Source organism: Phoca vitulina, unplaced genomic scaffold (genome assembly GCF_004348235.1).
Source record: "Phoca vitulina isolate PV1807 unplaced genomic scaffold, GSC_HSeal_1.0 scaffold5, whole genome shotgun sequence".
NCBI lineage: Eukaryota > Metazoa > Chordata > Mammalia > Carnivora > Phocidae > Phoca > Phoca vitulina.
The window spans coordinates 55,914,216-55,940,542 of NW_022589708.1; the positions used below are offsets into that span (position 1 = coordinate 55,914,216).

The 26,327-nt window shown below is 40.6% G+C and overlaps 2 protein-coding genes across 2 annotated transcripts in view; one reads left to right on the forward strand and one right to left on the reverse strand.

Annotated features, from left to right (window-relative positions):
• The window catches only part of LCP1 (lymphocyte cytosolic protein 1), an 84,274-nt gene extending 63,897 nt beyond the window's left edge, over positions 1-20,377 (reverse strand). Inside the window, exon 1 of the mRNA XM_032403005.1 lies at positions 20,310-20,377. Within this exon, the coding sequence (XP_032258896.1) occupies positions 20,310-20,322 (13 nt within the window). The 5' untranslated portion in view covers positions 20,323-20,377. The remainder of the gene's footprint in view (positions 1-20,309) is intronic.
• A 1,222-nt stretch (positions 20,378-21,599) lies between these two features.
• The window catches only part of LRRC63 (leucine rich repeat containing 63), a 41,200-nt gene continuing 36,472 nt past the window's right edge, over positions 21,600-26,327 (forward strand). The window contains exon 1 of the mRNA XM_032402555.1: positions 21,600-21,684. Within this exon, the coding sequence (XP_032258446.1) occupies positions 21,600-21,684 (85 nt within the window). The remainder of the gene's footprint in view (positions 21,685-26,327) is intronic.

Genomic DNA, 26,327 nt, shown 5'->3' on the forward strand with positions numbered 1-26,327 from the left:
AAAGGACAAGAAGGAGCTGACTGAATACAGAGGAAGAAAGAGGCTGAATAGAGAGGAGAAAAAGCAGTTAAGGATGACCCCATTTCTTAACTCCCACACTGTCTTTACTGGGCTGCTCATCTCATCCCTGTTCTAAAACTGTGGCCTAACAGACTTTATTTAGTGTTTATGTCTTGCCTGTAGGCAACATTTGACTTTGATGCTGTTAACCATCCTTTCCATTTTCGAACTCTCTTCTCCATGAACAATTATTTATACATAATTGTAAAATAAGTCATTCTATATTGAAATCCCACTAGCATTCAATTATCTAAAACTGAACTCATTTTTCCTCTGACAAATAAGCTACTGGACACCCTATCCCTTACTTCCTTAGTTCAGCCAGGAGTGCATCACTGACCCAGGACAGTCCGGAGTCCTTTTTGACTCCTACTTTTTCCTCCTTCTTACATGTGGCCAAAGTTGCGTCTATTTTTCCCTGATAGTCGTTCCCAATTTTGTGCTTTCTGTGCCTCTTCTACCTTATTTAAGACCTTACCACCACACCCCTGCACTTTGGGTCAGCTTCCCGATTCACTACTTCCTACTTCACTGCTCCTTTTTTTTTTTTTTAGAGAGAGACAGAGAGAGAGAGCACGTGAGAGTGGGGGGAGGGGCAGAGGCAGAGGGAGAGAATCTTAAGCAGACCCCATGCTGAGCGTAGAGCCTGACACGGGGCCCAATCTCATGACCCTGAGATCATGACCTGAGCTGAAACCAAGCATTGGATGCCTAACCGACTGAGACACCCAGGTGCCCCCTCACTGCTCCTTAATACATCCTGCACATCCCCACCATATACTCCTCTTCATCAAGCTACACCTTCCTCCCCTCAATCACCTGCTCTTTAGTCATCTGAGATTACCCATCACTTCTAGCTTAATGTCCAAATGCTGCCTCGACCCGTCTTTCAAGCCTCATACTACCAGCATAAACCCCCTGTGCTCTCGAGCTGGTCTGTTAACTGTGGAACTTGCCTGGCACATTTCTCATATGCCCATCAGATTCCTGTGCTCTTTCTCCCTGCCTGCTCGCCCACTCCCCATTTCTATAAATCTGAATCATCTCTGAGAACCAAGAGCCAGACCAGCTTCATAACTTGTAGGTCCCAGTGCAAAATGAAAATGTGGGGCTCTATGTTCAAAAATGATTAAGAATTTTTAGATGCTGACAACAGAACATTAAGCCAAATGTGGAGCCCTTCTGAGCAGAAGGGCCCTGTGTGGCATGGGTCACATGTCCACAAAGCAGGCCCTGCTCAAGAATCCTTCCTTGACCACCAATTTATTTTTTATTCTCCTCCTAATACCTGTAGTAGGTCTACAAGCCATTCTCAACATTTGTTGCATGCTACCTTTCTTCGTCCATTAATCTCTATGTCTGTATGTGTTGGTAGCATCTTTATTCATTCATCAAGCTCTTATGAGGACTATACTATGTGCCAGGCCCTTAGAAAACAAAACCAAAAGACTCCTCTCATACGCTCAAGGATTTCACAATCTGGAAGGTTACTAAACATCCTAACAATTATAATGCTGTGCGCTAAACACTGTGAGAGATGCCCAGGGTGCCAGTGACGTGGGGTGGGGCTACAGGCAGGAAGGCATCTTAGAAGATGCGTAGCTGGGTCTCCAAAAGTGTGTAGAAGCTGGCCAGGCCAAGCAGGGGAAAGAGAGTGATGAAGGACATTTCAGACAGAGGGACCAGCGTATACAAACCGTGAGGGAATGTTCCATGCCTCACCCAACTGAAATGTCAGCTTTTGGAGTACAGGAACTGCATCCTCTCCTAGCACTTCATACAATCCATTGCTCATAGTACAAATCCAATAAATATTTGATTAGTTGAGGAGGCAAACTGATTCCGTACACAATGTGGGATTTAAAAGTTAAACCAAAGAACAAAAGTAATTAGAAATTTTAAATATATATCTAAAATTCACTAAGCATGAGGGGTCTTCCAGAGAATTTATATATGCTGCTGCCATATAAAGACTGATTTTACATCTGTTTAATGCTGATTTTACTACCTTTTTCTGATCACAGCACAGCAAAAGCTAATTATAGCTCTTACTGCCAGGTAGAGTATAAGAGGAAGCGGGCTGTTCCTAGCCGCGATTTTGATTTTCATAAAACGTCAAGTACGTAAAAATGTTATCCCTGCAATATTTTTAAGTATCAAAAAATTTAAAAAGTTGAATCTAGCCAACAATGCAGGCTATGATCATTTCAAAAGTAGGGAATTTGCATAACTTTAGTTTATAACAACGCCGTAACTATTCCCCGGCATTTTACATCCCATTTGCACTAACAGAGTCATTAAAACAGATGCAGGCTGAAAGCAATGTATGCCACTTACGTTTGGCTTCCCACGCTGGAAAGATAATATTTCCTCAACTTTTGTAAACAGATATGCTGTGGCTGCTGAGACAGTGTTTGAGGTGTTTCCAGCCACCAAGAACACAAATACAAGGACAAAGATTTTAAAATAAGCATGTAGAAAATAATAAAAGAAAAAGTGTGTGAATCAAGTACTGGAATGGAAAGTCATGAGCCTTTTAACAACGCAAAGCTAAAAATAAATAAAAATGAAAAAGCTAATAAGAAAAATATTTGAGGAGCGCGGTGCACAGGAAAAGCAAAAGACCTGAAATTCGAAATCTTAGAGACAAATCCTGATCCCCGCGCAAGTAACAGACCTGTGCCAGGCGCTTCCCCTTACTCTGCTGAACTTGTGTGTCAATGGAGACAACACCACCTACGTCACAGGACTACCTTTTTTTTTTTTTTTTAAAGATTTTATTTATTTATTTGAGAGAGAGAGAACGAGAGACAGAGCATGAGAGGGAGGAGGGTCAGAGGGAGAAGCAGACTCCCTGCCGAGCAGGGAGCCCGATGCGGGACTCGATCCCGGGACTCCAGGATCATGACCTGAGCCGAAGGCAGTCGCTTAACCAACTGAGCCACCCAGGCGCCCCGCCACAGGACTACCTTGAAGAATAAATGAGAGAAGGTATGCTAACACGGCTAACACAGTGGTCCTAGCCAGGGCCAAATTTCAGTTGAATCCGAGTTTGCAAGTTGTGATGTATAGAAAATACCTAAACAGGGACGCCTGGGTGGCTCAGTTGGTTAAGCGTCTGCCTTTGGCTCAGGTCATGATCCCAGCGTCCGGGGATCGAGCCCTACATCGGGCTCCCTGCTCCGCGGGGAGCCTGCTTCTCCCTTTGCCTCTGTCTCTCATGAGTAAATAAATAAAATCTTAAAAAAAAAAAAAAAAGAAAATACCTAAATATGTCATATGTCAAGTCAGGTTCATTCATTCAAACAATCTTTTTTTTTTTTATTACAATTCAACTGTAATTTCTTTTGCATCCGCCAGTGCCCAGTGCTGGGGGCCTTCACACATCACATGGAAATGCTTTCAGCAACCCCACGATGTAAGCGGCATTTCTTCCATTTTAAGGTAAGGAAACTGAGGCCCAGAGGAAAAGTTGTTGTTTTTACTGTGTATCTGCAGCTGCAATATGAATATATTTCTGGTCAAGTTCTCCATTCCTTAAATAGAAATATGAATCAGCTGCTAATTCTCTGCATAGTCGGCCAAAACACAGCGTAGCTTCAGCGAATTCATATGACACCGTTTCCTTATTTCAGTCACTCCTTTACGAGGCAAGTATTTACTGTGTTTAATGAAGAATGTATTGTGTATAAGATGCAAAACAAAGGTACACAGAATCCCAGGAAACATATGTGCTAGAGAATAAGAGAGTGAAATAGGCTATATTAGATCAGTCTGGTGGCAGACAGATGGAATGGGCTGGGGTGTGCCTGGAAAGAAGGAGAAGGGTTAGGAGGCCATGGTGACCAGGGAGGGAGGAGGCTGGTGGCAACGGGCAGCCGAAGCAAGAGACACACACAAGACTCTTTCTGAGGCTGTGTGTAGAGGACAAATGAGAAAAATGAGTCAAGGATGACTCTGAGGTCAAGCAGCTAAGGAATTCAGGGAAGAGGGATGTCCTGGGTCAAAGTGTGACATTTTAGGAAGACGTGGAGGAAATCCACTGGATCCAATGGCATTAAGGCACACTGCAAATGCTCAGGATTGCTCACCTGTGCGAAATGCAATCTACGTAACTGGAGTGTGGGGCTAAGTCAAGGCAAAAGACACAGATCTGAGCCTCATCAGCATGGAGAGAATTAAAACTATGAGACAGGGTCAACTCTCCAGCAGGAAGCACTTAGAAGCAAAGGAGCAGGAGTTCAAGGACTGACCTCCAACAACAAGAGAGGGGGAAAGAAGAAAGGCCAATTTGATTAATTTTTTGGCATGTAAAGGAATATACTTAGATAATATGAGATTAGATTTCAGATTATTTTAGATTGTATTAGATAACAAAGGACCATATTTTATTCTTGTTTTTCTGTCCCAATAAAGGTTAAGTATCAATAAAGGAGAAGGCATGTGCAATTTAAATTCTGTCCATTTTGAGAAAAGTCCTATTCAGGGGAAGGAAATGGCTCAAAATGAAGTCTCTTGGACCAAACAAGAATATTAATAATCCATTTCCATTTACAATAATGTGTAAGATCTGCTTCCATCGGCGAGACCCTGGAAGTGCCCAGAAAAATCTCAAAACTTGTTTCTGCCTGCAACAATCACAACGTCCAAATTCATGCGCTATTTTTCTCATTCATCCTACTTTTTACAAGACATTGAGACAATAGCGGTGGATAAAACAGACACATTCTCTGTCCCGACAGAGTTCATAGCCTAACTCCTGACAATTTGCATCCTGCCTTTTTGCTTCCAATCCAAAGTAAACAGGATTGAACCTCAGTGACATTTAATTGACTCGTTTTTCTCGTTGTCCTTCGGCTACGAACTTTTTACAGAAGAAGGCTGAGTGCTTGCTAACAAGCAAATGGAGGTCTTCTTTTAAATAAATTAGATAGTAGCCAGAAAATGCAACAAAATATGCCCAAGTGGTCACACATTTTAACCTGAGTAGTTGAGTGGTTCCTGCTACCTCTCCAGTGGGTTGTGTCAGCCGTCTACACCATGAGGGTTTCAGCCTTTAAAGGCCTCCTAGTCTTTGACAAACTCCAGTCAGAGGAATGAGAACATGGGTAGGAGAAGGATCCTTTGTCATCCCATCTCCTTTCCCATTGTCCTTTCCTGTTTAAATCAAGAGAAATGAAAGGTAAATGAAAGATAAGCAAAAAATATATTTTTAAATTAAGAATAATAATTAAAAAAAAAAAGTCACAGAATGAATGAAGCATGAATTCTCCAAAATTGCTGTTGGTTGTAGATTCACTGAAGCTACTGAATTTATAAACTTTCATTTTGTAAGTGTTCAGGAAAACAAGGCTTCAGAGTAAGTGTGCCAACTCAGGCTACCCTAGAAGGTGGCATTAATGGGCACACAGGGTTGTTTTCATCTCTAAGTCATTTTCCTGCCTGTGGTTTGAGTCAATCCCAAACACCTCCGGGGGCCAGGCAGGTACTTAACCGGAGTGACGTGGGCTGGGTATAAGTGGCAGAAACTGACATCTGCTGGAAAAATAGAAGCCTTGTCTACAGGTAGCAGCAGAAGGAATGCCAATCTGATTGCTTAAGAGAAACCAGAAATCTGGGTTTTTATGTGAAATCATCTGATTTTTAAAATATTGTCCATGAATTAAAAAAAAGTTAAATGTCATGTCCCTAACTTACAGCCTCTGGGCTATGGCAGTTTTGCTGTGTTTGTACAGAAACAAGGAAGCCATGGCAGAGTCATAAACATGATTGACCTTCTCATGTGTAACCGATGCAAAGGACTCAAGAATGTTGAGATCACCTGACAGAGGAAGCATACCATTATAATGGAAGTGAAAAGAGAGACAACTGAAAGACTTAATAATGGTGAGAAAATAATGCCTATTACTGTACATATAGGATGAGTGGTTTGACGGTAAAAATGATACTGAAAGGTTGGTAACAAATCATGCAAGGTATTGAAATGAGCTTGACCTACGTTATCATCATTGTTGGCATCATCATTAGCTGGAGATGAGGGGAAAATCTTTGGTGTGGTAAATACTGGATGCCTAGCGTTAATCCAAAGAAGGCAGGGAATCTGAGGAATACCATGGCAAATTACTGCTGAAGGTTGTCACAAGGCATGGAACATTCCATTGGTTCAAAGCCCATTGCACCAAAATTTGAGGGTCCGGTGCAGATTCATGCATCCATTCATTCATTTTTTTCAAAAATATTTATTGAGCACTTACTATGTGCCAGGTACTATCAGAGGCACCGGAGATACAGTCGTGCATGAATGAGACCAAAGTTCCTGACCTGTTAGAGTTTACACCCTCACTGGGAGATGCAGACAGTATACAAGATAACAAAGTATACAATACACTAAATAGTGATAAATCTTAGGAAGAAAAAATGAAATCAGGGAAGGGGAATAGAAGTATGTGTGTGAGTGTGTGTGTGTGTGGTATGTGTGTGCCCTTTAGGCAGAGAAGGGTGATAGGGAATTGAAATTCTAAAGAAGGTTACCAGGCAAGGTCTTACTGAGAAAGCGACATTTGAGTTGGAACAGGAGAGAAATGGGTGCTGACGGTGAGGAGTGGAAGTGGAGTAAGCCCTGCGGATTCTGGGGTAAGAAAATTCCAGACAGGAGGAACAAGTGCAAAAGTCCTGAGGGAAAGGTGCACCTGCTGTTTGCACGGCCAGTGTGATGAGGCAAAGATGGAGAGGTAGAGGAGCGGCAGATGCGGTCAGAGGGGCCTGATCGCACAGGGTGTTGGCTTTTATCATAAGTGGTGTAAGAAGTCATTGCAGGGAAGGAAGTCTCCTGATTGAAGCAAAGGAGAGAAAGCTGGGTGCAATAAGATCAGTGGGAGGCTGTTGCAAGAATCTGTGAGAGACAGGGGTGGCTTGGACTAAGGTCATAGCAGTGGAGACGGCAAGAAGTCACCCGATGATGTGTATATTTTGACAGTAGAGCTGAAAGAATTTACTGAGAGATTCTTTGCAGCATATAAGAAAGTGAAGAGTCAAGGATGAATTCAAGGCCTTTAGCTGAGCCACTGGGAGGATGAAGTCTGCATTAACCGATGTGGAAAGACTAGATGAGAGCAGGCTTGAGGGTGGAGAATAGCACGAGCTCAGTTTTAGACTGGTTGTGCCTATTAGGGACCCAATTAGGAGATTTGAGTAGGCAGTGGCCTATAGTATCTGGAGGCCGACTCTGTAGGGTTAAATTTGAAGTCATCAATGGTATTTAAAGCTGTACAATTGGATGAGATCACCTAGAGAATGAATACAGATAAGGAAGAGAAGAGGTCCAAGCTCTGAGCTTTGAGGCACTCTAATGTAAAAGGTTAGGAAAATGAAGAGGGACCAGCAGAGTGTACTAAGAAGGAACTCTCGGAGAGATAGGAAATAGACCAGGTGCTGTGATGACTTAGAGGCCTTGTAGAGATAGATCTCAAGTTGGGAAGAGGGACCAATCTGAAAAGCTGCTGCTGGTCACAGAAGATAAGGCTAGAGAACTGCCCACTGAAACATGGAGGCCATCAGTAATCACATAAGGACAGTTTGGTAGAGACGTGGGGCCAAAGTCCCATTGGACTCTTTTCCCAAAAGAATGGGAGGGAAGACAATGGAAACAGAAACTATAAATAAATTTCAAAAGATTTGTTTAAAGGGAAGAAAAGAAATTTTGTGGAAGCTGGTCCAAGGGGGAAGTGGGCTCAAGTGTCTTTTTTTTTTTTTTTAAGATTTTATTTATTTATGAGAGAGAGAGAGAGCACAGAGAGAGAGGGACAAGCAGACACATGATGTGGGGCCTATCTCAGGACCCTGAGCTCATGACCTGAGCTGAAACCAAGAGTCAGACACTTAACCGACTGAGCCACCCAGGTGCCCCTCAAGTGTCTTTTTTTATTTTTTTAAGATTTTATTTATTTATTTGACAGACAGAGACACAGCGAGAGAGGGAACACAAGCAGGGGGAGTGGGAGAAGGAGAAGGAGAAGCAGGCTTCCCGCTGAGCAGGGAGCCAGATGCGGGGCTCGATCCCAGGACCCTGGGATCATAACCCGAGCCAAAGGCAGACGCCTAATGACTGAGCCACCCAGGCATCCCTCAAGTGTCTTTTTTAAGATGGGAGAAATAACAGTAAATTTCTATGATTCTGGGAATTACCCATCAGAGAGAGAGAGAGAGAAAAAAAAAATCATGCAAGAGACAGAGGGAAGATTTGCTGGAGCAAATGTCTTAAATAGGTAAGAAAGAATGAGCTCTAGTAAACAAGTGAGGGGGCTTGTCCTGGTCAAGGAACAGAGACAGCTCATCCACAAAGACAGGAGAGAAAGCAGAGTAGATGGTCACAGGTGCTGGAAGGTGGGCCTGTGCAAGTTCTTCTGACTGCCTCTATTTCCAAAATGAATGAGTTTGGGGAAGAAGCTATGGAAGGGCTGTAAAGAAAGGAGAGTGTATGAAATAGCTGGCTAGGGGTTTGGAAGAGAGGCTGCTTGAGGGGCATTTGGTATGATGCCTGAGCAACATTAATGGCTAGTGATTACACTTTAGAAAAATCTTTTTCTTTTAATTTTTTAACATTTCATTTTGAAATCATTTCAGAATTACAAAAAAGGTGCAAAAATAGTTCAAAGAATTCCCATATGCCCTTCGCCCAACTTCCTTAAATGTTAACATCTTATATAACCACAGTACAACTGGCAATATCAGGAAATTAGCATTGATACACCACTACTAACTAAACTACAGACCTTTTTCAAATTTAGCACACTGTCTTATTAATGTTCTTTTTCTGGAGTAGGACCCAATCCATGATCCCAGAGTCCATTTAGTTGTGATGTCTCATTAGTCCCCTATAACCCGGGATATTTCCCCAGTCTGTCTTTCAACACCTGGACTCTTTAGAAAAAGCTAGTCATAGAATGTCCCTCAGTTTGGGCTTGTCTGTCTCCTCACAATTAAATCAGGTATGCATTTTTGGCAGTAATGCCACATAAGCGATGTGTCCTTTTAGTGCATCGTATCATGGAGAACCTGATGTCTGCCATGGTCCTCTACCATAAAGCTAGTGTTTTTCCCCTTTGTAATAAATAATAAGGTGAACGTGAATTCAAAATACAAGCATTCTGCATGTTTTTTTCCTCCCACCCTATTCATCTCCACTGGTGCAGGTACTGAGTAGGTGGAGAACTGATTTAATATTAATATTGTGGTCTCTCAAGTGAGTACCTTAGCTAAGGTATAACCGAAAACAGCTGCCTGTATCATTAAAGAGAAAGGTTAACTGCTTCGATAGATTTTCAGTGTAGATCAAGACAAGCAATTATAGAAGAGGATGTTTGATGACTTCCAAAGGAGAATAATAGCCCTGATTCTAAAGTTTTGTGGCACTGATTAATTTATACCTAGCTTTTGTGGAATTACTTGCACATACTTCTGGGAAATACTTCTTAAATCAATTTTTGTCCCTCTAGACTTATATACAAGTGTACAAGTACCAACAAATACTTAGGGGACCAATATCTGGTCCAAAACCTGAACACCTGGTGTTGCTACAGGTTACAGGGAAAATAAAAGATGTATCAAATATCTAACTAAAACATTCTAGCAACTCCACGAAAAGTCAAAGGTTTTCTCACGTGAAATTAAAAATATGACTAAATATTCTGAACTTCTGATATAGTAGATGTCCCTTATGAAACATTTTTCTTACAGTGGGATCTTGAACTACTCTGTGGTTTCAGCTATCTACTTTCAAAGATATGGAGGCCTGAGCTGAGGTAGAAAATACGCAACACAAATCAGGGGATCAGGTATTTAAATTTGCCCGAGTTTCAACTTGTGTGGCCAGATCAAGCCACTGGAGCAAAGAAGTTAGGAGCACATGCTCTGGAGTTACCAAGGCTTGGATTCCAAACCTGGTTCCTGGGTTTATGATCTTTGTGAGTTTGGATGAGCTTCTTAATTCCTGTAAGCCTGTTTCTTCATCAAAATAAGTAAACAGCACGCACATCCTACATAGTTCCAAGACATACATGAGAAGATGCATGGGGAGCGCTTAGCATAATGACCAATACACAGCATCCGCACCAAAAGTGCTAGTATTCATACTTAACAAAATGATTTTTATTATAGTTACTGTTATTATTAATCACCTTTCTGTGCTTCATTTTACATTTTAACTGTAACTGTGAAATGAGGGGACTCAACTAGACCAGAATTTCTCTAACATGAATAAATATCTGGGAAAATGATCCCAGACTTCCAGAGTTGTCTTTAACTATTTCCGTTACAATAAGCAAGCATAAAACTTGGTATAAACTGCTAATGCACTTAGATCCTACCTATAAATAAAAAAATTAGCTTAAAAATTAAATTCAAAACAAAAACGACAAAATTGAGGTACGTCTTTGAATGAGAAGAGCGGTGATTTTCTGGAATTAAATTACCCGCTGCCCTGTGAGCGGGGCGTCGATTCCCGCGGGCGCAGGTTATTCTGTTCACTGCCAATGCTACCTAGTGTGTTCTCCAGGAGATCAATTCTTCACTTCTCTTGCTTTTGAACTACTGCAGCCCACAGTGGCATCATTTGGCCTTCATGTTGCACAAACTCATGATTTATTTGGAGCTGGTTCTTTTCTCACTAGCCCTTGGAAATTAAGGGAGTGACTTGGCGTCAATTCCAGATTCATCTCTTAATGCAGATCCGGGAGATGCCCAGCTCCAAATCTTTCAGGGGCTCTCTACTGCTTCCGAATCCTGAGATCTGGACGTACATTGGTAGCCTTCCCTAACCAGCTTCTTCTCTAGTCAAACTAGAACACCTGCTGCCACAGCCTGAATGTGTATGTGCCCTCAGATTTTGTATGTACAAACCTAATCCCCAGAGTGATGATACTGGGAGATGGGGCCCTTGGGAGGTGATTAGGTCATGAGGGTGGAGCCCCCATGAAAGAGATTGGTGCTTTTAAAAGAGGTCCCAGAGAGCTCCCTTGCCCCCCTACTTTCCCGGCCAGGGTGCGGATTTTCTAGTTTCAGAGACAGGATCTCAGTTTTGAGGCTCTCAACACTATGCAGGGTATTTTATTTCAGTTCTCTGCCCGCTGCAGACCAGAGAGTTCTTCCCCACTTCCCATGTAGGTGGTACAATCCCCGTGCCTGGCCCCCTAAAAGCCCACGTCCAAATGGGACATCTCTGTGGATTGCCATGGCTTCATTCTGACCAGACTTCACTGCCATTGAGTTCTTTTTCTTTCCAACACGAGGATTTATTTTCCTTTCTGTTTAATCTCCGTTACATTTTTTTTTTTAAGATTTGATTTATTTATTTGAGAGAGAGAGAGAGCACAAGTCGGGGGAGAAGGAGAAGCAGGCTCCCTGCCGAGCAGAGAGCCCGATGCGGGACTTGATCCCAGGACTTTGGGATCCTGAGTCGAAGACAGACACTTAACGGACTGAGCCACCCAGGCGCCCCTCAGCTACATATTTTATCTGACATTTCTATGTATTTGGGATGGGTAGGAGGCTGTCCACCTCAGCACTGGCAGCCACATAAAAAATGTAATTCCTAGCATCGATTTCTAACCAATTAAACAAACTACACATGCTCAAGTATAAAATAACTTTATGACTGTTCATATAATGTACATATATATACATACACATATATACATGTATAAATACATATGTATGTATTTTATAACTTTATGGCTGTTCATACGATATATGTATAGATATATAAATACCTATATATGTATGTATTTTTTAAGAGCATAAGTTCCATTTTAGTATAATTTAGCAACAAAGTCACTGTTACATACAATTACAATAATAATGGTCATGGTGTGACATTTGATTTCTACTATTAGGTTCTGAATTGTCATTGAGAAAAATAAAAACTTGACATTTACTGAGCATTTTTAATACTCCAGGCACCATGTTAAAGCACTTCAAGGACATTCTCATTGAATTTTCACAGCTTTTTATGGGATAGGTGCCATTACTGTCCCAATTTTACAGATGTAGATATTAAAGCTTAAAGGGTTGAGTAACTTGACCAAAGTCATTCATCTAGTAAATGGTGAGGCCAGCACTCAAATCATGTCTGTTTGGCTTTAGGGCCCAAATACCTAACCACTTTACCTCTCATCTTAAATAGCCAAGGTAGGCAAACTGGGTATCTTAGGTATCCATAATACACAAAGATACCTTAAAAATCATTAGGAGGGAATAATAAACACTACAATGTAAAAATAGGCAAGAGACTAGGATAAATCATTTACAATAAATTATAAAGAGAGGAATAAGATGTTTAAGCTCATTAATGATCAAACACAAATTAAAATAATTTATTTTCTACCTATCAGAATAAGATTAAAAAATGATTAATTCCCAGGATGAGTTAGCTCCCATGAAGGGAAATACACACACACAGCTGGTGGGAACTTAAATCAGGATTTCTAGAAGACAAATAGGGGATTATTTTATCAAAAAGCTTTAAAATGCTTATGTCAGGGGTGCCTGGGTGGCTCAGTTGGGCGAGTATCTGACTCTGGCTCAGGTCATGATCTCAGCGTCCTGGGGTCCCCATGTCTGGCTCTGTACTCAGCGGGGGAATCTGCTTATCGCTCTCCTTCTCCCTCTGCCCTCTCCACCCCCCAGCTTGTGATCTCTCATCTCAAATAAATAAATAAAATCTTTTTAAAAAACCTAAAATACAATAAAATAAAATGCTCATGCCACATGGAAAAAAATTCTTACATTTTTGAAAGAAACAGTAAGGTTATAAAATAGCAATGAAACAATATTTTTAAATTAAAATATATATGTGTGTACATATATATGTGTATGTATATAAAATGCTTTTAGTTTTATATATTATATCAAAATGTTAACAATAGTTATCCCTATATGAAAAGGTTTAGAGGAAATTTTTCTTTTTTTATTTATTTGTATAATTGATTTTCCTACAATAAACACGTACTAGTTTCATGACCTCTAGTTCAGTATTTCTTAACAATACCTGGGCAGATTGAAAAAGCAGGGTTCTGAGCCCTGTACAATCAAAGGCTGGATTGGAAAGAGTAAAATGGGTCTATAAATATGGTCCCATAGGATGTCTAAGATAAAATAAAATAAATGAAAAAAACTGAGCCACCAAATAATATAGACACTCTAATCTCTAATTAAAAATTATATATAATTATATATTTTAAATTATTAATATATATGAAATTATATATATTGATTATATATTATATATTAATTGTATATTAGTTATATTATATAATAAATATAATGGTTTGGGGAGAAGACATTTACTTTCTACACTTTTCTATTATTTTTTCCCAATATGCATTAATTACCTTGATATTGAAACACTCAATTAAAAATATGAAAGTTGGAGGAGCTGATCAAAATTCATAAAGCACACAAGTTTTTGTTCATTAAATTGAGGAAATACCAAACTCAGTGTTAACATCCACCAAGCTTAACAGATAATAATTATTTAAAAGCAAATAAAATCAACCCAGTCGAGTACTTGAAAATCAAACAGACTTAAAGACATTCTGACTCCAAGACTGGTCTATGTGGGAAATGTCAAGATATTCAGTATTTGGCTACATTTATGATTATTGATCAATAATTGCTCCTGAATAGAAATTAGTAACAGAATCATAGAGCAGGAGTATGGAAAGAGCCTTAAAGGTGAGGAAATTGAGCTTCACAGAAGTTAGCCACCTGAGGGGACAGAGTCCTCTGAGTCCCAGTTCAGTCTGAGAAACTTCCTAGATTGAAAACACAGACCATCCCAACAACTCTCTCGGATCTTCCATTGGAGATTCAGGCTAGAGCTGTCCTGAAGTGACTCAGTAATGATACTTCTTATAGACTTCATGATCACACACTCAAGAAACACACCCATTGTTTAAAAACAAACTATAAAACTGCTATAAAGGGCATATAAGGTGTCAGGAGACAGGATCTTGATCTCTCTCTCATTAGGGCTATGTGACCTCTCTGGTACCAACTTCCTGTGCTGCACCCTGACGCCATCCAAAGTCTGTCGCTTGTACTTCAGACAGGTGCCTGTCATCCCGATACGGTGCCTGTCAGCTCTCCTGGGGGGCCTCAGCCCAGGCTGCTGACAGACAGACATTCCTGGGGAATGGGACCGTCCTTCTCCTCCCTGCCCCGGGGACTCCCGCCCCCATCCCCCCTGTCCCTCCTGCCCTCTGCCCCTCAGCAGCAGCTTTGCTGGGCCTGGGTCCTCTGACACAGTGGACTCTCCTGGCCTCTTGGCTTTGTGTCCCCAGTGGCTCTCCCCATGGCGGGGGGCGAACCATCGCCTGGCTCCTCCAGCCTTGGGGCCTAAGCGCGCTGCATCTGGACCTCCTGGCACCCCTGGAGCACTCCAGGTCATCCCTCACTTACCATTCCCAGCCACCACCCTGCAGTCGGCGCTGCTGGTGGAGCGTCAGAGGTGTCTTGCTGGGGAGACACATGCCTCCCCTTTTGGGGTTGGGTGCCTCCTCGTCCCACTGTACCAGGTGGACTTACTTGGCAGGGCCAGGCATTACCTTTGCAGGGTTGCAGGCCGGGGACTCAGCGATGGTGGAGGGCTGAGCCAGCCACATGGTGCTTGGCCATCTGAGGGCTACCATTTTGCCCATATGCGTGTGCTTTGGTTCCCTTACTTGTTCTTACTAGAATGGTGCCTGTTTGTCTTTGTGAGGATGTTTCAAAAGGACAGAGGTCATTTGGGAGAGGTCTGGAGGTCAAGCAGGAGGTAAAGTCCTTCCTTCCATCTGAGCCAGAGCCCTTCCCTTATGTGATTCCTTTATCCTCCAGCCAGCTCATGTCAATAACTCATGGAAAATTCTGGGCTCTTAAAATCCACACCTCCACTACTGTAGGACATCCTTGCAGCATTTGAAGCTCTCAACTTCTACACCTTATGGAAAACGCTTCATTTTCAAAATGACTTTTTCTCCTTAAAATAAGGGTCAATAAGTGAGATATACGTATTAAGAAACACTCTGGGCCAAGTCTAGTCGTCAAGTGTGGGTCTAAAAAGCACAATGCTCTAATTCATCACAGCTCATTTTACAGGAGATTAGCAAAACCGGCCCTTCTGGTTCCTAACTAAATAATCTCTACTAAGAAAATGGTGGCAAGCCAGAACTGTTATATTAATGGATCCACTTTCAATCACTGTGGTCAATCACTTTAGCTCCTCACTGACCCCATTAGTGCCATCTCCCTTTTACCTTCACTGGGGACACCAAGTGTCTCACAGCTATGTACTGAGAATAACCAGAGTGAGTGTGCAGGATGAGATGCTTTTTTCTCCTCCCAAGTAGGATCACTTGGGTAAAGTGATACACCAAGTTGGACAAATCCACTGGAAGCAATCCCTTTTAATGCCATGAGTCTGGGCTTGGGAAAAGGGGCAAGGAAGGAGGGAACATTCTGGTTTCTTTAGCTCCTGCTGAAAGGAGTGACGACTAGAGGTATCTCCTTATGGGTCTGATTCTGGGTAGGTTGGTAAGTGAACGGGTGTGTGGGGTTCCTGAGCGCAAGGAAGGGACCCCCACCAGCAATGGCATGCAAAATTCCCATGGCTCAGAGCAAGGTACCATCCAATGAGAAGCATGACCATAGACTAAGTCTCATCTTGTTTGGTGGTATGCATGCAAATCTCTTGTAGTTACAGAACTTTTTCTTTAAAGCAAGTCTTCCATCCAAGTACTAACCAGGCAGCAGAGCCACATTAATATATCAAACAGATAAAAGTGTAGGTGTTCTGCTTGGAATTGCAGTGGGGGGAAGAGTAAAGAACCACAATCTGTCTTCCCCATGGCTCCTGACTGGAGCTGGACACCACATCTCCTTCCCTGGGAGGATATTACTTCACCTAGCATAACTGGTAGAGGAAATGAAGCCACTTTCTCCATGCCACCAAAGCAGGTCACTCCTGGGACAGGGGGAGGAGAGAGGTAATGTCCAGGAACTCCTTCATTTCAACCCTGATAAAGTCTCTGACATCAGAACATAAGGGTGGGGGATTGAGACTGTTGTAAATCCTGAAGGGCTGTCAAGAGCATGCTAGATTCACTGCAATGCTGAGACGGCAGGCCCACGTTCTACTCGTCCAGCTGTGGTCTAAGAAATGCAAGTTCCTCATCAACACAGAGAATATGATGCACCCATCACATGTCCAGGCAATCTGTGCTCTTCCCTACCCTGGTCCCCACATTCCATTTTAGCCTCCTTACACTTAAGAATAAAATATGCATATGCGTAGTCAGGGTTGTGAGCATAAAGCAGAATGATAGGTTTGAAGAGCAAAGCCATTGTGTTTACTGATTAAGGTCATAAATCGCTATGTGTCTTAGAATGAAGAGTGTCATCACACTGTTTAAGGTCATAAATTGCTATGTGTCTTAGAATGAAGAGTGTCATCACAAAGCATTTCCGCTCACCTCTGATTCTAAAAATGCTACATGTCTTTTTTTGAGGACTAAACAGAGGGCATGCAGCTCATACACCTTATGGGGATGGGATACATTCCTTATAAATTTAGGACTAAATCCCTGCTGGTTCCAAGGACTCAGTAGATGAACGTGCACATGAGAAAACACCTGGGAAGGATTCTGTGCTTTTGGAACACCTTTCCCTCTAGCCATTCGAAGGAGGGTCACATTGCAGCCCCTTTGCCTTTTCCACCTCTGTTAGGCTCACCAGCTAGCTGGCCCTGAGGATGTTGACAACAAGGCGGCTTTCATCCTTGGGTCACTGGTTGAGATTCACTATGGATTTGGTCCAACGCAATCAATGCTGACAGCAGTTCGCAGACTCAACTCACATGGAGGACGAAACAAGGTCTCCTTACTTACATCACTGACTTGGACACTTTCAGGTACAAGCTGTCCCACACACAGGTCCTCTGCAGCCCAAAGCTAAGAACAGTGCCTTCCACAGAGTAAGTAATCAACATTGACATTTCATCATTCACAGCACCAAAGGCAAGGTTGCTTAGTCAACCTAACATTAAGGAAACAAATATTTTTTACCTTTTTTTTGGTGAAGGACACAAGTCACACAATATACATAGATATCTAATATCTGCTGGGTGCAGACTGACAGTCTAAAACCATCACTGAAGCAAAGGAAATACACAACTGTTTCCAAGTACTTGGGGTAGTGTAAATAAATAATGTTATCCTACCCAAACAACATAATAAAAGTTAAAAAATTTTAAAAACCTCAAGTAGTTATAGATAAGTAAAGCCTCTGAAAATGATTTAAAATTTCATTTCAATGTCTAAAATTATAAATTCTCAAACAAATCATTATAAGTTATTTTAATAAAGCTTGAAGTTTAGCACCTACAAAGTATCTTATGCATAGTAGGTTTCCAATAAATCATTCTGGAATGAATGAGTGAATTCATGAATATGCTTCATGACAGTTTAGACACTGTCCTTTCATTATGTTTAGGATATTTTTTTTAAGATTTTTTTTTTAATTCTATGATGCAGGTTGCATGATATTTTCTTATTAACAATTTTTAAATCATTTCCTTAGTAATGATTTTTTTTCTTTAAAGGAATCTCAGGATCAATCTCTACTTCAAAGGAAAGGAAATAACTATCATCCTGAAAAACAAAAAGAAATAACTAAATAACTGGCCAGAAATAATTAAAATAATTAAGAATAGAAATGAAATTTTCAGATATGAGAGAGGTAAAAAGAAAAGCAGCTTCAAAATATCTTTATTACCATTTAAGAAAATATAAACCTGTTCTCTATGTAGCATAATGAAAACATGAAATGTATAAATTTAAGCCACTGTGGCTGGTGAAGAGTGAAGACATTTCCCAGTACCGTATACATAATTGAATAGATAAATTCAGACCAAGAAAATACTTCTTTCTCAAAAGCATTGTGGTGCCCTGGGTTACTGTGGGGACTCAACAGTTTAACCAATGTGCACTCAAAAATAACTCTTCATTTTTAAAAAGAACTTCTAAAAGACTAATATGACCATAAAAATACAAATTACTGCAGTTATCTCTATACAGTAAAATGTTAGATTAAATCTACACTGACGAAACTGTTCAGTAAACCTATTATGTTTAAAAGGAAAGAGGAGAGAGGTATATGGAAAATAGTAAAGATTTCTAGCAACAATTTCTACACCTTTCCTTCAGAGCTGTGCCCTTTCACCAACAGGCAAATCTGAGACTCCCCAAGTATTCCCCAGGCATTAGGAAAATCAATAGCATTACCTTTGGGTGCCTAAGGTTGCTTTTGAGTAAGCTTTTATCTCATTTTAGCAAGTTTTTTTAAAAAGCACAAAAACACAGGACGTATATAACCTTGGCTCACCATTACTCTGCCTTCCTTAATACAATCTGCTAAAAGAGCCAAAGTGTTGTGGTTCAATTTCACAAGCTTCATCACATGGTTCTGCCAAACTGCAAAGCTAATGGGACAAATTAATAGGCTGACCATACTGTACAACAGGTAAAATAGACCCTTAAAATCGGAGATGGAGCTACAGTCCTTAAGGAGACACGCTTTTTTTTTTAAAGGAAAAAAAAATGAGGTAGTAACATTTTCAAAAATAGTAAAAAAAAATTTTAAATAAGTAATATAAAATAGTAAAATAATCCAAATTGAATGTGATTTGTGCTTTCTAAATCCAGCCTGCATTTGTACATCATTTCCATATTAAACAGCCCGAGGTTCTGCCTGGTACTTGCTAGAAGAAATCTGCAGGGAATGAAGCCTGGTGCCTGATTCCACATGTGACAAAGCATTTTTAAAAAAATTACTGATAAGCACATTGCCTGGATTGTGACCATGCGACACTAAGCACAAATTTTAAAGCCAAGCACTGGTCAGTAAAACTGTATCTCAGTAGTTCTCATGGTTCCAACAACTTTTAAGAACATAGGAACCTGACTCAATTTAAATACTGGAACACAGATTAAGTATGTGAAATACACATTTTTATGCCTAAAAACAAACATTTTTCACACTTACAAAATATGCACAACAAATATTATTTGAGACAAAACCTAGCAATCAGATCTGCCTATTGTTGTCAACTTTCTTGTCTTTCTGAGAGGCTAATCAATCTGTGGAGTAGACATAGGCAAAAGAGGAATAAATCCATGGCAGCTGCCACAGTCTCATTGGGACCCAGGAATCCTACAAGGAAAAAGAAGCCACGTGCTAATAATACTCTAAAGAAAAACAAGCTGCATATTTCTCAGAGTCTGATGAATTACTTCTTTTACTTTTCTACTTTTTTCATTGACTGTTTTAAAATATATGCTTGGGGGCGCCTGGGTGGCTCAGTCCTTAAGCGTCTGCCTTCGGCTCAGGTCATGGGATCCAGCCCCGCATCAGGCTCCCTGCTCCCCGGGGGAAGCCTGCTTCTCCCTCTCCCACTCCCCGCTTGTGTTCCTTCTCTCGCTGTGTCTCTTTCTGTCAAATAAATAAAACCTTTAAAAAATAAAATAAAATATATGCTTGCTCCTAAGGAGAAAAAAGGAAGACTTGGTTAGGGAGTAAATCTTAAAAGATCCCCAAAGCTAGGCAGGTCTATACAGAAGTCTTTCATCTTCCAACACCTGTTACTAAAGTTCCTACACTTGTACTTAAGGGGAAAAAAATGAGACTGGGAGGAAGCTCCATCTGCTTTACTTTCTGAGTTGGGATTTACACACCTACTGATGAGTTCTCTCTCGCACTCTTTCCCCCTCAAATCTTCAGAGAAAACATGCACATACATGCAAACACAGACGATGTACTGACCACTGTACGTACAGGTTCAACACCATGACAGAGGAGACCAGCCATACTACAATAATCAAAACAAGTCACTGTTAACAGTGAGAAATGGGTTTCTTTTAAAGCCAGCTTGGACTCTTCATGTCCCTATTCCTACTCAGTTTCTCTTCATCCAGGAACTTGAAAGGAACAGAAAGACAAAACAGTTTGCATTAAAGGAAGAGAAAGAAAACAGCATGTTCGCTTTTCGGGGGTACTACAAAATCAGCAACGGGACCTGGCTGCGCCCAAGTGCAGCATTAAAGACTGCCAGCCCAGACCCTCAGATACGTCGTGTAATCAAGAAGAGTAAATAAATAATAGTGGTCATTGTCATTAAGAATGAAAATAGTAATAACGATTGTCACCACGGGGTTCCGTACAGCAGCAGCACATGGAGCGGACTTCTCCTCCAGCCCCCACCGCGCGCAGCCTCCCGGCAGCAGGACACCGCGCCGGAGAAAGGCCGGTGGGCTCTGCGCGCGCCGAGCCGTGGGGCGGGGCCGGCTCCGCGGGGTTCCTCGGGCACGCGCCCCGCCCGGCCCCGCCCTCCCCTCCAGCGCCTGCGAGGCCAGGGGGCTGGGCGGCATTATCGGCTTCCGGTTGCTAGGGCCAGTCTCCGTGGCCTCTGGCCGCGCCTTGCCAGGGGACCAGGGTAACCTAGGTGCTTCTAGACCCACCACCTCCCTTGACCATTACCTCGCTGCCTAAATTCCGAGGCTAAGGGGAAAAGCCAGTTATTTTGAGAAGCAGCTGATTGCCTTTGAGGGTAGTATAGGAGTCCAACCGATCTTCTCTGATAATATGGAAGGAAAATTACCAGCATCAAGTGGACGTACTAACAGGGATCATACCTTGAGCGCTTGTGTGCAAAGTTATCTTTGGGGGATAAAACGGCCCATTTATGCAGCTCCAAAGCATCCCCTTCTGGACTGTCAACGGAATAGTGATGTGTCAGGCACTTTGATGTTGCCCTGAGAACTAAGCGCATGTTTAGGGGGTCCATCTTCTGGCATCATTTCTAAATAGTACTAATTGGAACAGAGATCCTGGAAAATCTAATTAGATTGAAGACAATCTTATTTTTTGATTAAATAGTATAACCCAACTGGTAGTGGTTGCAATTTATAACAAGTCACTGTTACAGAAAGAAAACAACTTGCTTGTGAATACTTAGATATGGTGGGTCTTAAGAGGCTATCATGGAGGGATTTCCTTATCTTTTTGACCAAATCTTTTTCCAAATATATAAGGTGATAACATTTTGAAGGTAGAGAAAAAAAAATGAGTGTTATTTCTACTGTTCTGGAAAATCAGTATTTACTAGATGATCTAACATTGGCAGACTGAACATTTTTGCTAACATGGGAAATTTTAGAATGATCCTGATTGGTAATAGTATATGTATTTTAAAATTCTGTGTTAATTATAAACCTAGATTTTATCTAGATTCTTTCTAGAAGTTTTAAAGAATTTTCTTTCTTATCCTCTCTTTTATAGGAATTCTGCTTGGACTCAGTACAATAAGTACAATATTAGCACAGAATGATTTTCACTAAGATGTAATCTAGATTCTAACGAATGATTTTTCAGCAACAATTCAAACATATTCAAAACGTTTTCAATTCTCATTTAACCAATAGCTATGAAAAACGTGCTTATTGTTAATTAAAATGGAAAACCACCCACAACTACTTCGAAGACCTTTACCTCCAAAATTCCCTAAGCTGCCTTTAAGTAAGAAGAAAGTCCATACAGGTATGTGTGTTAATCAGATATGTTATTAAGTTTATTTATTTTTCATAGAAATTTCTCAACCTGCACAGTTCAGAATCACAATAGTGAAAAAGACACTCACTAATAATCAGTAACTTACAAATGTTTGTTGTGAGATGATAACATCCAATTCAATTCTACAATTACAGTTGATCCTCATTGTTTGTGGATTCTATAGGTGCAAATTTACCTAACTGCTAAAATTATTTCTAACCCCCAAGGCAGTACCCTGTGCTGTACTTTGTCTTTTTAACTCAATGATATATCATGAAGAACACTTCAGAGCCACAGAGAGAACTCTTTCTCCTGTTGTAATAGGTGACACTGTATGCAGGAGAGTGGCATATACGGTGACTCTTGGTCATTAGTTGATGAGTATGAGCAGGGCAGTGAAAACACACATTCCCAGCTGACGTCCAGCAAGGGATATGCTCTGCCTTCTTGTTTCAGCTCTCATACTGTAAACAACGGCCCCTTGCTCAGTTTGTTTTCAGTCTTTTCTCAGTGCCATGTTTTTAAATTTTTTGTGCTTTTTGTTGGTGATTTTGCTGTCTAAAATAGCCCCCAGGCATAGTGTTCCAGTGCTGCCTTGTGTTCCTAAGAACGAAAAGGCTGTGATGTGCCTCACAGAGAAAAACATATGTATTGGCTAAGCTTCCTTCAAGTATGAGTTGCAGTGTTGTTGGCTGTTTGTTCAATATTAATGAATCAACAATATATATTAAAGTGTCTCTAAATAGAAACACGTATAATACAAGATTGTGTATTGATTGGTTGCTGATAATGTTGAGACCAGAGGCCTAGAGGAACCTAACCCTGTATTTTTCCTAGAAGCAACGACTCAGTGTTGGATAATTCAGTGTTCACTGAGATTTTTATAGAACAGAACTGTCAGGAATAACAAGAATCAACCATACTTCTGAGCACAGTGCTAGGAATTGGGGGTGCAATAGTGAGCAAAAGAGACCTTGTCCATCCTCTTCACTGGTTACCCTCTGGTTGGATAAAATAATCATATAAGTAAATGTAAAATTATCCTGTGATAAGTGCTATGAAGTGAAGATGAGCCTCTTGAATAACTATCACTTTATATAATACCCTTAATCCTCTATTTCCGTATGTGGTATCTATTGACTCCTCACTTGTAGCAATGATAAAATTAGCATATTTCCACTTCTTTCCCCTTTTCAGGGGAAAAATCTAAAATCAAGTGGTTGAGTTGATTGTTTTCATTGTAATTTTAGTTGATATATTCATTATTTTATAATGTATTTCCTTATTTTAGTGTCAACATTTATACTATGAAAATATGTGTAGTCTGTAACTTGATTTACAATGTTAAATTATTACCTTTGATTCATGGCTATTAAAGATATATAAATCAACATGCCATACAACCTCCAATTTCCTATCCTACTTTCCCTTTCAACTTTTGTTATATCCGTTCTACATTTCTTTTGTGTTCTATATTTCTACATTTACAATCTGTTCTATAACAATAATGCTGACACAGTTATGTGGATTTACTGCTCACTACCAGTTCTTTTGTTGTAGTTTTTTCATTCATCTTTTAGTTGAAGTTTATCCGCGAGTACAGGACTGATTAATTCTTTTTTTGTCAGGGAGGTGGGGGGGCTCTCCTGCTTTTTGGCGCCTCAGAAGTTCTATGACCTTGACTGTTATCAATCCCATGTTTCCAAAGGCTCTTGGTAAAGTACTTTGCATTTAGTAGGTGTTCAAAATATTTGTTGAATGAATTCATTAATACTTAAAATGACTCAAGTACAGTTTATAAAAATGAATATTCAAACACTGAAATAAAACCCTGAAATAAATACCTATAATTTGCCTACGACTCTAGATACTATAGGGAATTAATAACCTGAATGAGCTGGTGCTTGCCTTTCAGGACATTTTAAGACCTTTAATCAAGTTCTAAAGATGAGTTACACATAAAATCAGAACCTTAAATAACAATATAAGGCAGCATAGAATTTATGTCCAATTAGTGGTACAGATGGTAGTTCATAGATATGAGAGAGCACTGGGGCTGGAATGGGGCTTGAACTAGGACTTGAGGAATTGGTAAAAGTGGAATGAAATATGTTTTATAGAGGAGACCTGTGTCATTTCTGATGACGGAGGAGAGTCTTTTGGAAAAGTAGAAATTTAATATATTAGAAAAAAAAAAAGAAAAGAAATCACGGGGAAACGTATCAAAAACTAGGGAAGTATAGAATTGAAAAGATGATAGCATCTTCACTGAGAGGATTTCCCTAAGCACCTCTTCGCCCTCCACCCAGTCAGAGTACCTTCCTTTATGCTCCGTTAGTATACCACGTTTACCCCTACCAAGCACTTATCATTCTCTGGTGTAACTGTTTTTGTTTTGTTTTGTTTTGTTTTTTTGGTTTTTTTAGATTTTATTTGAGAGAGAGCACACACAAGCAGGGGGAGGGGCAGAGGGAGAGGGAAAAGCAGGCTGGGAGCCCCATGTGGGACTCCATCCCAGGACTCTGGGATCATGACCTGAGCCAAAGGCAGACGCTTAACCCACTGAGCCACCCAGGCGCCCCCCTCCGGTGTGACTGTTTACCTGCCTAGTTTCTATACTAAATTGTGAACTATTGGCTGTTAGTAAGGTGTGTGCTGTGTGATTGTACCCTCAGCACTGTGTACATCTGGTACATGGTATGTGTCAAACGTTTATGGAATTAATGAGAACAGTAAGTGTGGGCTATATTAATAAAGAAAGATGGATTGAATAAGGTTTAAGGTAGACTTTGGAAAGAAGAAAATGATCTCCGTTTTTTCGTAAGAGAAGGTATTCCACGCAGTGTGATCAACCTAAGAAATGAAATCATACATAAGCAGTATGGGCTTTGTGTTCATCAGTAATAATTAGAGTATCTGAAGGTTTCCATTGGAAATTAATGAGTCATTACCCAGCAAGCTTAGGTGAAGTGGATCCAATTCACATAGATTTTTACTCACCAAACTAAGGAATCTGAGTTATCGCTGATCAGATTCAGATAATGTGATGGAAATGTTATCAGGCTGTGTCAGAAAATCAAGGGTGAAGTTAGATCAATGTCAACTAGGATGATGGCAGTGAAAATTAGAAGGGAAAATCTGGATTTTTTTTTTAAATATCACTTAACTGCAATAGAAAAAGTTTGAAATGCAAGAGCCTGTGTGAAGGCACTTCATAAACTATAAGATCATTGCGTAGTTTTGAGATGTTACACTCCTTGTAATACTTCTTGCTTGGCCTGCAATTGTTTACTGACTTGCAGCAACCTGGAAAGTGCAAAAGTCCCTAGAGTGGGAGTCCAGGGATCTGAATGCTGGTCTTAGCTCCAACACTGATATGATGCATGGCTTTAGGAAGTCAGTCAGTCGGTGGGTCTTATCTTTCTATTCTGAAACAGCAGAACTTAATTAGGTCACTGATTTTCAATCCTTTTCTCCACTATAAACCAAATGAAGATGGGACATGAATCCATTAGAACAATAGCTCACTTCTTCATTGATTCTCATGGTAGAAAAGGAAAGGGGAGTGGAGTGGGGAAGGAAAAGAAGTAGGGAATTAGAAGCTTTGGAGCTGACATGTATAATTTGAGTATAGCCTGGAGGTGATTAATTGGATATGTTAAATGTGAGGACTGAGGAATTGGAAGTATGGTAGACTGAAAAATAACCCCATAAAAAGATATCAACATCCTAATCTCTAGAACCTGTGAATGTTATCTTATATGGCAAAAAAAAAAAATGTTATATGGGGTTACAGATAGAATCAAGTTAAGGATCTTGTGATGAAAGATTATTTTGGATTATCCAGGTGGGCCCAAAATACAATCACATGTATCTTTATAAGAGAGAGGCAGAGGGAGATTACACACACAGAGGAGAAGATGATATGAAGATGGAGCAAAGAGAGATTTGAAGATGCTGGCCTTGAAGATAAGAGTGATGTGGCCACAAGCCATGGAGTGCTGGCAGCCACCAGAAGCTGGAAGAGGCAAGGAATGGATTCTCTACAAGAGAGTCCAGAGAGAACATGGCCCAGCTGACACCTTGATTTTTGGCTCAGTGATGTAATTTTGGCTTCTGGCCTCCAGAAGTGTGAGAGAATAAATTTCTGTTGCTTTAAGCCACCAAGTATGTGGTAATTTGTTACAGCAGCTAGAGGAAGCTAATACAAGAGAAATCCAGGATTCCAGTATGTGTATGTGTGTGTGTGTGTGTGTGCACGCACATATGTGTGACAAGATAACAGATGTATCTCTATGAGATAAAGGAGAACAGAAACTGCTGATGAGTTTGGTGTAGACATGATAAGTTTGAGGTGCTTAGGGTTTCCAGACCCAGACTTAGAATTATTGTATGTGGAAAATTAGTTAAAAGTGAGAGGAGGGATAATGACAGAACCTTTGGGAATACTAAATGGTAAATTGAGAAAGATTTGTCTAGAGAAAGATGAATGGCCAGGTGGCATTAATGGAGAAATGATGGTGTTCTCATGAGAGCCAAGGAGAGAGTGAATTTCATGAAGAGAGGGGATTAACGTATCAAATGCTAAAAAGAGGTCAAATAAAGTTAGTAATAATGTGTCTCCATTAGGT